The 12,637-nt window shown below is 44.3% G+C and overlaps 1 protein-coding gene across 1 annotated transcript in view; it reads right to left on the bottom strand.

Annotated features, from left to right (window-relative positions):
* The window catches only part of LOC132578453 (pituitary tumor-transforming gene 1 protein-interacting protein-like), a 44,392-nt gene that overhangs the window by 23,614 nt on the left and 8,141 nt on the right, over positions 1-12,637 (bottom strand). Inside the window, exon 4 of the mRNA XM_060248479.1 lies at positions 4,853-4,967. Coding sequence (XP_060104462.1) covers positions 4,853-4,967 — 115 coding nt within the window. The remainder of the gene's footprint in view (positions 1-4,852; positions 4,968-12,637) is intronic.

The following is a 12,637-nucleotide window of genomic DNA, read 5'->3' as shown; positions in this document are numbered from 1 at the left end:
ACAAGAAACAATTTAATCTGTGGCAAAGAAAAATTTCAGAGTTTATTTGGGTGGGCAAGAAACCAAGAATTAAAATGAAAATCTTAACAGATGCGAAAGAAAGAGGCGGCTTCCAACTACCTGATTTAATGCTATACCATGATGCAGTCTGTTTGGTATGGATTAAGGAATGGATGACTTTGATAAACAAAAAATTATTGGCGCTAGAAGGACATGGAAATATATTTGGTTGGCATGCGTATATGTACTACGGGAAAGAGAAGATGGATGGTTTTTTCTCACATCACTATATAAGGAGGAGTTTGCTGAATACTTGGAAAAAATATAGTAAATATGGAGATGAGAGGAAACCACCTTGGATTGTGCCAACTGAAGTAATAAGTATGCCGCAAAGTGTAAAGGAAGGGAAATGGGCATCATACGAACAACTGCTAAAGTTCAAGGGGGGCAAAGTTGAAATGAAATCGGTTGAAGAATTGCAGGACAAATTTGATTGGTTTCAGCTGTTACAGATTAAAAGCTTGATAGAGAAAGACATTAAAAGTACAGGTATAAGACGAGAGAAAACAGAAATGGAGAAAATGCTGCTGGGCGAGAATGAAAAATTGATTTCAAGGATGTACAAACTGTTATTGAAATGGTCTACAGAAGAAGAGGTGGTGAAGCCTCAAATGATTAAATGGGCGATTAATTTTAATAAAGAAATACAAATGGAGACATGGGAACACCTATGGAAGAATTCAATGAAAATATCAACGTGTTATAACATAAAAGAGAACTGTTTCAAAATGCTGTACAGATGGTACATGACACCTAAAAAGTTAACAAAAATGAATAATCAAGCCTCAGATAGGTGTTGGAAATGTAAAAAACATGAAGGTTCTTTTTACCACATGTGGTGGACTTGTGAAAAGGCGAAACAATTTTGGTCAATGATTCAACAGGAGATCTCGAAAATCTTGGGTTATAATATTAAGAGAGCACCAGATGTCTTTCTGGTGGGATTACAAATGGAAAGCTTTCCGAAGCAAGACAGAACATTGTTGTGGTATTTGCTTTCAGCTGCGAGAACATTGTATGCGCAAATGTGGAAGCAAGACAGAATACCTGAAAAATGGGACTGGGTCTTAAAGGTTCTTAACTGGAGTGAAATGGACAAACTTAAAAATAGCAAAAAGATGTGAATTGCAAGGCCAAGTGAATTTGTACACATCTTCAAAAAAAGAACAATTTACTTGACCTTCCAGGAATTCCATGGCTGGAAACAGATATCTGAGATTGATAATATTCATTTCTTTCAACATCCTAACTCAGGGTTTGCTAAAGGCATTGTATCTTAACTCTTTTGCCTTGCAAGCGACAGTTCTATCAGGACTATTGTCAAACAACTGTGCATTTGATACAAAGATTCAAAACAGGGAATATCCAAAAAACTAATTTTTGTTTATATTACATGTTTCCTGTAAACAACAGAACAGGGCGAGATAATTAACAGTGAATTCACACAGTTTGTGTACCTTCTTGCTACAGACTTAGCTACTTCTATGCCCTGCTCAGAATCTAGCACAGGGCTAGTGTTGTAAATATTAAACAACAGTTACAATTTACAGCTATCACATGGCAGACTACTGGGAGACTAGCTTGTTTCCCAGTTCAGAGGAAACTGTGAATTTCCTTAAGTATGCCTCTGCAAAGGTAGCATATATTATATATATGTTCTAAATAAATAACTGCTTTTGGCTACATTAGATAAAGCTTAACATGATAAAATCGTAAAAACCGTATAAAACTGTTACATTAAAAATTTAAATAATTAACAACTACTACTTTATGGCTTAAAGTCAGAAGCAATATCTGCAACTAGTGTGCAAACTCTTAATGATGAAATCCAATACTTATTTTATCCTGCTATACTGTGGATCTTACTACCACCTTGTGACAAGTTCTGCATGAAAATTACTTGTGCTCCCAAGCCATACTGTTGAAGTAGCAACTCTAAAATTATCATGTAGCCAGGGAGACTTTCCATCTTTCCTTGAATACTCCTACAAGAGCATGTACCTTTTCATTACAAATGGTTTTTAAAAGCCACTGCACAACAGAAGGATATGTATGTGATAAATCAAAGACAAACACACAGAGTTAGAAGGTTAAAGAAATACTGTTCAAAGTTCATGCTTACAACCCTAGACTGCATACTCTAACAAACTTTTCACAAATGACATTAAATTAATATCCTTAAAATGCATCTACCTTGACCTGGATAGCCCAGACTAGCCCACTCTTGTTAAGATTTCAGAAGATAAGCAAGGTTGGCCCTGTGCTAGATTCTGAGCAGGGCACAGAAGTGGCTAAGACCAGGGTTGTGTGATGGAGGCAGGCCATGGCAAACAACTCCTGAATGTCTCTTGCCTTGAAATTCTTTAGGGTTGCCATAAATCAGCTGTGACTTGATGGCAAATAAAAAAGCACTATCCAAAACTCTTATCATAATTCATTCACAAGTAATAATTACAGTGAAAAGCCAATTCTTCTGGACAATTTCACATTAGTATAACTTAATGCAAAACTGCAGCAGCAGCTCCAGTTAAAACAAAAAGATTTGGGGGCGGGGGGCATTAAAATGGATCAGTGTTGCCCCCCTCCCCCAAACTCAGATTATGTCCCAACCAATTGAAACTGTCATGTCTGATTAAGTGCATTTGTAATCCTAGCTGTAATCCTATCACACAAACATATATCCAATAAACATTTTGTCCCAGAGAAGTCGGGCAACACAACATCTAAATGCTTTCTGTTGGGTTAACATAAGAACAGAAGAGAAGCCATGTTGGATCAGACCAATGGCCCATTCAGTCCAACCCTCTGTGTCACACAGTGGCCAAAAAAGAAAGGAGGTTCACAAATGGGGCTAGAAGCCCTTCCACTTTGCACCCCCCCCCCAAGCACCAAGAATACAGAGTATCACTGCCCCAGACAGTTCCAATAATATGCTGTGGCTAATAGCCACTGATGGATCTCTGCTCCATATTTTTATCCAAACCCCTCTTGAAGCTGGTTATGCTTGTAGCCGCCGCCAGCTCCTGTGGGCAGTGAATTCCACATGTTAATCACCCTTTGGGTGAAGAAGTACTTCCTTTTATCCATTCCAACCCGACTGCTCAGCAATTTCATTGAATGTCCACGAGTTCTTGTATTGTGAGAAAGGGAAAAAAGTAGTTCTTTCTCTACTTTCTCCATCCCATGCATAATCTTGTAAACCTCTATCATGTCACCCCGCAGTCCAAGCTAAAGAGCCCCAAGCGTTTTAACTTTTCTTCATAGGGAAAGTGTTCCAACCTGTAATCATTCTAGTTGCCCTTTTCTGCACTTTTTCCAATGCTATAATATCCTTTTTGAGATGCGGTGACCAGAATTGTACACAGTATTCCAAATGGGACCGCACCATTGATTTATACAGAGCCATTACGATACTGGCTGATTTGTTTTCAATTTCCTTCCTAAAAATTCCCAGCATGGCATTGGCCTTTTTTATTGCAATCGCACACTGTCTTTTCAGTGAGTTATCTACCACGACCCCAAGATCTCTCTCTTGGTCAGTCTCTGCCAGTTCACACCTCATCAACTTGTATTTGTAGCTGGGACTTTTGGCCCCAATGTGCATTACTTTGCACTTGGCCACACTGAACCTCATTTGCCACGTTGACGCCCACTCACCCAGCCTCAACAGATCCCTTTGGAGTGCCTCACAATCCTCTCTGGTTCTTACCACCCTGAACAATTTAGTGTCATCTGCAAAATTAGCCACTTCACTGCTTACTCCGAACTCCAAATCATTTATGAACAAGTTAAAGAGCATGGGACCCAGTACTGAGCCCTGCAGCACCCCACTGCTAACCGTCTTCCACTGTGAAGATTGCCCATTTATACTCACTCTCGGTTTCCTATTAATTAGCCAGTTTTTGATCCACAAGAGGACTTGTCCTTTTACTTCATGACTCTCGAGCTTACTAAGGAGCCTTTGATGAGGAACTTTATCAAAAAGCTTTCTGGAAGTCAAGGTAAACAACATCTATTGGGTCCCCTTTGTCCACATGTTTGTTCACCCCCTCAAAGAACTGTAACAGGTTAGTGAGCCAAGATCTTCCCTTACAGAACCCATGCTGAGTCTTCCTCAATAACTTGTGTTCACCAATGTGCCTACTCGTTCTGTCCTTGATAATGGTTTCTACCAACTTTCCCGGTATTGAAGTCAGACTGACTGGTCTGTAATTTCCCGAATCTCCTCTGGAACCCTTTTTAAAGATGGGGGTGACATTTGCTACCTTCCAGTCCTCAGGAACGGAGGCAGATTTCAATGAAAGATTACATATTTTTGTCAGGAGATCCACAAGTTCACCTTTGAGTTCTTTCAGAACTCCTGGAGGTATGCCATCCGGACCTGGTGACTTATTAGTTTTTAATTCATCTATCAGTTGTAGGACCTCCTCTCTTGTCACCTCAATCTGACTCAGATCTTTCAACACCCCTTCCACAATTAGTGATTCTGGAGCGGGCAAACACTTCTCATCTTCCACAGTGAAGATGGAGGCAAAAAATGCATTCAGCTTCTCAGCCATTTCCCTATCTTCCTTCAGTAATCCTTTGACCCCTTGGTAACCCAAGGGCCCCACTGCCTCCCTGGCTGGTTTCCTGCTTCTAATATAGATAACAAACTCCCATAGTTAAATTTCGTTTTGGGCCCTCTATTTTACTTGCAACTTCAATTTCAAGGACAATCTTAGTACACATTAGAAGTGATGACATCAACTGAAAAAAAAGTAGAGCAGACACAGTAAGAAAAACTGCTTACTCCCGATGACGACCTCGGCGGCGGCGACAGCAGCAGTAACAGCAACAGGCTGTGATCGCAATCAGAAGGAGGCCTGCTACAACAGCTATGCTGATGATCAAAGCCTGAAAGTTGACTGCAAAAATTAAAAGCAGAACTTTACTACATTTGATGTTGCAAAAGGAAGCTAACAAAGATGAAGAAATACACTAGCAGAGGTGACTTCCACAGAGGGGTGGCATCAGCATGTACAGGCCTTCATTAGAAATTCTCCTCGCAGCCACTAGAGGACCTCAGACTAGGGACATCACATTTAACTATTCACCTTAATGGATGGTTACAACTTACTTATTGGATAGAACAAACTGATCACTCTGATACACATTTGCTTTAAACAGTTTAAACAGATTCCATTCTAAATTATGTAAGGTAAGACCAGTACATGTTTGCCACTTTCCCACATTTCAGATGTGAGCACATGCCTGGCATTCTCCTGGAACCTCTGTTAGCACACCAGCAGATATGACAAGTGTCTAAAGAGCTGCAAACTGTATTGTAGAGAATAAAAGGGGGCACACCACCATGACTTAACATGAGAAATTAACATCAATCAATTCTGTAGCATTTCTGAAAGTAACAAGAACCAAGTATTATCTTTAGAATCAGGTGTTCATATGATACCACCTGTGTGGCACCTTAAAAAAATTATTAGCGTCTACTCCGAAAGCATGCAGCCAAATTCTTTGGCTGACAGTTTAGTATCAGCACTCTACAAAATGAAATCCTACCCAACACACTATCACATGCTTCTTATAAAGCTGTTTACTGTGGAATATTTTCTCCGTCATGACTGAAATGTTTTCTCAGACATGGTTTGTTCACTCAAAATATGTAGCATAGCAATTTGATAGCATCAAATGATGCTGATGGGCAGTAGCTTTAGGACAGATAAAAGGAAAGTGATTAAAATGTGGAATTTACTGCCAGAGGATGTATTAATGGCCACAGCAATAAACAGCTTTAAAAGAGGATTAGACAGATTCATGGAGGACAGGTCTATCGGGGCTACTAGCCATAATGATGACTGAGGAAAACCTACACAACATTCAGAGGCACTAAAATTTCAAATCCTAAAGCCAAGAAGCAACATCAGGGAAAGGTCTCAGCCTCTATTCCCTGGTGTTAGCCCTCCAGACAGGGCTGTAGCCAGAATTTCATGTTTGGTGGGGCCCACAGCAGGATTTGCTATGTAGCTATGGGTCTGTAGCTATGTACAGCTACCCACTGTAGCTATGGGTCTGCCTCCAGAGAAACGGCCCATTGGACTTACCGTGAGGGGTCCTTCTCCTCAGAGGTTCGGAGGACATCTCTGTGGGTTATTCCTACTGTTCCTTCAGGGAGGCAGGAACACTTTTTTCACCTTCCTGTTGGCGCCTTCGGAATAACCCCGCCCTCAGTTGTGGGACTCCGAAAGCAGTATCGTCTTCCCTCTAACCAGAAGGACTATAAACACAACAACTCATACTAAAATGTAAACTGTAAACTTGAACTCCGATAATACTGAAAGTAACACAGTACAAGGGAGATAGGCTGTAGAAAGAAACCTAAGCGATGAAAATGAATCTGGGAGTGGCGAGATGTCCTCCGAACCTCTGAGGAGAAGGACCCCTCACGGTAAGTCCAATGGGCCGTTCTCCCTCAGAGGTTGTCGGACATCTCTGTGGGACCTACCAGAGCAGTCCCCTTTAATCGGGTGGGTCTTCATCGCTGACCTCCCCCAGAACATGCTTTCTCCCAAATGCTGCATCTGCTGATGCCATGGAATGGATCTTATAATGCCTTATGAATGTAGATGGAGAGGACCAAGTAGCAGCTCTACACACCTCCTCGACTGAAGCCCTATTCAGCAGTGCCGTGTTTGTGGAGGCACTCCTAAGTGAATGTGCAGTAATTCCTCCAGGTACCTGTAATCCTGATGCCCTATATGCTTCACTGATACAGGCCTTCAGAACTGCACTAATTGATGAATTAGACATCTTGTCTCCAGCTCTTGGAGGAGAGATGAAGAAGAAGAAGAAGATGATATTGGATTTCTATCCCGCCCTCCACTCCAAAGAGTCTCAGAGCGGCTCACAATCTCCTTTACCTTCCTCCCCCACAACAGACACCCTGTGAGGTGGGTGGGGCTGGAGAGGGCTCTCACAGCAGCTGCCCTATCAAGGACAACCTCTGCCCGAGCTATGGCTGACCCAAGGCCATGCTAGCAGGTGCAAGTGGAGGAGTGGGGAATCAAACCCGGTTCTCCCAGATAAGAGTCCGCACACTTAACCACTACACCAAACTGGCTCTCCGAGATGTTGATGAACATGTAGTCAGTTTTTCTAATTGACTCCGATCTTAGAATAAAAATCTTCAAGGCTCTGCGCACATCTAAAGTATGCCAGACTACCTCCTTTGGGTGTTTGGGTTCTGGACAAAAAGTGGGTAAGTAGATTTCTTGTGTGCGGTGGAACCTAGAAGCAGCCTTAGGAAGGAAGGAGGGATCCGTGCGCAGAACCACCTTTTCTTTGTGGAACACGCAAAGACCCGCCTTCACTGATAAGGCCCCCAGTTCCGAAACTCGACGTGCAGACGTGATGGCTACTAAAAAGAGAGTTTTCATTCGCACCCATTTTAAGTCCACCTCTCGAAGAGGCTCAAATGGTTTCTTAGTAAGCGCTGATAAAACGGTATGGAGCCGCCAAGACGGAAAACGATGGACTGTCGGAGGAGACTTCAAGTTTGCCTCCTGCAAAAACAACTGGATGTGTGGATGTTGAGATAGCCTGAACCCTCCCACGACCGGTAAGACAGTGGACAGGGCAGCTATCTGCCTTCTTAACGTAGCTGGTTGTAACTTGGACTCTAGGCCCTCCTGCAGGAACGCTAGTATCTCCGCAACAGAGGGATTAAGCGAAAAAAACCTTTTTCCTACGACACCATCGGACAAAAGCCTTCCAGGTAGTGTTGTATATATGAACTGTGGAGGGTCTTCTTGACGCTAGCATAGTGTCCGTCACCTCCGGTGAGTAACCTAGACTTCTGAATGTCTCCCGCTCAATCTCCACGCGGTCAGATGAAACCACTCCGGGTCGGGGTGCCACACCGGACCCTGATGGAGCATGTCGGGAGAAACTGGTAGCGACATCGGAAGGTCTATTGATAGCTCTGTCAACATTGAGAACCACGGACGCCGTGGTCAATAGGGAGCTACCATGATGATTTCTGCCTGTAGAACTCTCACCTTCCGCAGAACTCGAGAAACCAGAGGGACCGGAGGAAACGCATACAAGAGACCTGGAGGCCATATGGCTGTCAAGGCATCTGTCTGTTCGGCTTCTGGATGGAAGAACCTTGTGAAGTACCTTGGTAACTGGGAGTTTGTACCTGAAGCGAACAGATCCACCTCTGGTTGACCCCAACGCTGGCATATGAGATCGAATATGCCTGAGCTGAGGGCCCACTCGCCCTCGCAAATTTCCTGTCTGCTTAACCAGTCTGCCTGTATGTTGTCCTGGCCTCTGATGTGTTCCGCCCTTAGAGAGGCCAGATTCTTTTCTGCCCATGTCAGAATCCTTGATGCTTCCCTGTGCAACTGCAAAGATCTGGAGCCCCCCTGGTTGTTCAGATACGCCTTGGCTGTGATGTTGTCCGTTCTGACGAGCACATGCTTCTGGAGCAATTGGGTCCTGAAGGCAACCAGAGCTAGATGTATGGCTCTGATTTCCAGAAGATTGATGGGAAGCAGACTCTCGGGTTGTGACCACCTGCCTTGGACTGGTTTTTCCTGAAGAGAGGCCCCCCAGCCCCCCAGGCTGGCATCTGTGAACAGCTGTAGGGATGAGGGAGGATGGAACAATTTGCCCTGGCGAAGATGAGACAAGTCCATCCACCATTGCAAACTCCTCTTGACTGTTAACGGAATTATCAGATTTATGACCTTTCTCTCCATTATCTGAAGTTGAAATGGTCGTAGGAACAATTGAAGAGGTCTGGAATGGAATCTGGCCCATTGAACCATGTCTATGGTCGAAATCAAAAGTCCCATTAGTTTGGCAAGCAACATCAGTGGTGATGATTTGCTCTAGATGACCCTGGTAGCCAAATCCTTGATGGCCCTGGCTTTGGACAGAGGTAGAAATAGCGAATTGCAGGTGGAGTCGATCATTGCACCTAGATGTTCCAACCTCTGGCTCGGCTGAAGTGAACTCTTTTCTGTGTTCACTAGGAATCCGTGTGACTGAAGACACTGAATGGCCAGAGTTGTACCCCGAAGAGATTTCTCTTTGCTGTTGGATCTGACCAAGGGGTCGTCCAGATAGGGGTGAATGTGTATTCCCTGCTTTCTCAGCTGGGCTATCGGATGTATTAACATTTTGGAAAAAACTCTGGGCGCTGTTGACAGGCCAAAAGGTAAGGCCCTGTATTGGTAGTGTTGATTCAGTACCACGAACCTTAGAAATCGACGATGAGAAGGGTGGGTAGGTATGTGAAGATAAGCTTCGGTCAGGTCTATGGAAGTGAGGTACTCCCCTGTCAAGAGAGAGTCCATAATGAATCTCAAGGTTTCCATTCTGAAGTGACGTACTTTGACTTAGCGATTTAGAAACTTGAGATCCAAGATGGCCCTCCAGTCGCCATTCTTCTTGGGTATGGTGAAAAGGATGGAATACACGCCTTTCCCCCTCTCCAACCCTGGGACCGGTTCGACTGCTCAAATGTCGATAAGATGCTGTATTGCTTTTGTGGTGATGAGAAGCTTGTGCTCCTGCTTGGGGGTAGGTGATCTGACAAATCTGTCTGGTGGAATGCGGTGGAACTCTATTGAATACTCCTCTTGTACAGTTTCTAAAGACCATTGGTCTGCCTGAGAGGCCTCCCAGGTTTCTGCAAAGTGGAGTAGTCAAGCTCCCACCGGTAAGTGATTGTAGTCATGCCTGCTTGGACTTGGCCTCTCTGTCAGGCTTGTCCATTTTGGAGAAGTTATTACGATTGAATTTGGAGCCGAATGAACCTCTTTTGAAGGAATTCTTTGGCGTTTCCCAATTAAACTTTTTTGATTCAGAGCGATATCTGGCCAAGGAATGTTGGGTCCGAAAGGACTGGGGGCCCCTCTTTTCATTCCTCCGAATGGATTTGGGCATGGCCTTCTTTTTATCCCTAGTCTCTACTAGGATCTTGTCCGAAGCGTCCCCGAAGAGACGATCCCCCTGAAAAGGGTAAGCTGCCACTGTAGACTTAGAGAGAAAGTCAGCTTGCCAAGCCCTAAGCCACAGAAGGCGTCTAGCCACAGTAGTGGAAGCCATTGTCTTGGAGGCAAATGTCAGTATATCTAAGGTTGCGTCAGCTGTGAATGACGCTGCCTTAAGGATGCGTGAGGCGTCCTCTAACATACGTCTGTTGTCCTCTGGTAACATCTGGAGTAACTTACGTACCCAAACAATGGACGCCCTGGAGACCAGGGAGGCCGCAGAGGACGCCTTGACTATCATGGCCACAGATTCGTACAATCTTTTCAAGGTCGCCTCAGCTTTTTTGTCCAGGGGATCTCTAAGAGAACCCTGGCCATCCTCTGATACCAGTCCCAAGGATTGTAGAGCTGCTACTGGGCCGTCCACAGTTGGAGCTTGTAACAACTCATTGGTATAGGCAGGCAGTGCATATAACGTCTTTACTAAGTGAGGAAACTGCTTAAGGGAAGCTGGCTTTTCCCATTCTGCTCTAACCTGCTTTTCAAAGTATTCTGGAAAAGGGAAGACTTGTTCAGAAGTTTCCCCCCTGGGCAAGAACTCAGAATTTCCGCTGGTTCTTGACTTAAACTTCTTTGATTTAGCTACCTTGGCTTCCTCATCAATAGGCCCCTCCTCAATTTCTAATGCTGAAAGCGTTTTGGCTAGGAGAAACTGGTAATCTTCCTGACGGAAGAAACGACTAGCCTGCTCAGGAATTTTAACCTCCTCCTGTTCCTCCTCAGAGAAACATTCCCCCTCTTCCCTGTCTTCCTGGTCAGAGCCAGATGCTATAGACTCAGGCTCAAAGGATAAGGACTGGGAAGACTGCACTGGGGCCTTTCGCGCTGCCTTGGTGGGCCAGGAGAAAGAGCGGGCAGGATCTGAAGGAAAGGTTGGTCCTTGAGGGAGAAGCCCCATACGGGCGCAAAAGGAGCCCATTTCCTCCTGCATAGCTCTTCTAATAAAAAGCATAGCCTCTGGGTTCAGAGGGTAGCCCATTTGTACATTACCCCCATCCTGGAAGCCTTCGATTTGCGGTTGCAGGTAGTTCCGAGCCTCCGGAGTGCCTGCGCTTGGGGGTTGGAAGGTCTGAGAGCTACGCTCCACACTTCCAAAATGGCCGCCGCTGTTTGCTGCCACCCCGAGGAACGTAGCCGGGGCCTCCATTACGCGCCGTTTCTTGGCGCTGGCAGCTGACTCGTCTGCGGCCACGTCGGGAAGGGCGCGAACAAGCCGCGAAGGCAGGTCGGCTCCTGCGACGTGAGTCGGCGCTGCTAGAAGCGCGGCGCGCGACTCTCCCTCCTCGTCCGATAGGAAACCGTCCCTACTACAGGCCATTCTAAACGACCCAAACAAGTTCCCTCAGTTGTCTTTGGCCAGCAAAAGGCAGAAGGAAGGGAGGGATAAATTAGATATGGAGAAGAAAAGATATGGAAGGGAAAATGAGAAGAAGAAACAGAGAAAAAAAGGCTGAGCCTAGCCTTGTGCTGCTGCTCCCTGTAGAGGCAGGAACAAAACTGAGGGCGGGGTTATTCCGAAGGCGCCAACAGGAAGGTGAAAAAAGTGTTCCTGCCTCCCTGAAGGAACAGTAGGAATAACCCACAGAGATGTCCAACAACCTCTGAGGGAGAACTGGTTGGCCACTGTGTGAGACAGGATGCTGGACTAAATAAACCAGTGGTCTCATCCAGCAGGACTCTTTTTATGGTCTGATGTAAAACAATGTAAGGCACTAATTCCTGTGAAGATGGCAGACGTACACAACTTAATTTCAAAGACTTGTGGTTTAAATGTAACCAAGTTTTATCACAATTAATTTGCCATAACACATCATTACTGAGTTCAGTGGTTCAGTGATATAAAGGATGCACCCACATATTGCTAAATATTGCACTATTGTTGCACAAGAGCAATCATTCACAATTAGACTGTTTAGTGCACAAAGGAAAATCCAGTTAAAATGATCACTAAAGCATAATGACAATGCAACAGTCAATTATGTGCAGATACAGTCTAATTTTAACACAATATCCAAATATACTGTTGCTGCTATTGTCACTGTTTTATATGAATAAATACATTTCCTTCTATTTACTACAAATTCTTTGTTTTCTATTTTATTCTTTTACTTTTTCTTGCCTCTCCTTTTCCTGCCTACTTAGATATATGGGCTAAAGTATGTTAATCCAGTCCCCAAGCCTGATCTCTGAATCCTAAAGAAGTCCAGTCTAATTATTCTGAATAACCCTGAGGCCTGTTACAGGCCTAAGTATGATATATATAAAATACATTTTTTAGGTGGAAGCAGCTTAACCATTGCAGGAGCTTGGAGATGTAGTAAAGGCTGGGTGAAGATGGCAATTCACCTGTCTAATGAGCAGGCAGAGGTGGCATGTCTTGGGTATTAAAGTGATAATAAAGATATAACAAAGCTGAAGAGCATTTCAGAGGGTACCCATGTTGGTCTCCAGTAGAACAGTTAGATACAAGCCCAGTAGCACCTTAGAGACCAACAAAAGTTTCAGGGTATAAACTT

This window comes from Heteronotia binoei, chromosome 10 (assembly GCF_032191835.1).
Source record: "Heteronotia binoei isolate CCM8104 ecotype False Entrance Well chromosome 10, APGP_CSIRO_Hbin_v1, whole genome shotgun sequence".
In the NCBI taxonomy this organism is placed as follows: Eukaryota; Metazoa; Chordata; class Lepidosauria; order Squamata; family Gekkonidae; genus Heteronotia; species Heteronotia binoei.
This window is presented reverse-complemented; position numbering and strand designations above follow the sequence as displayed.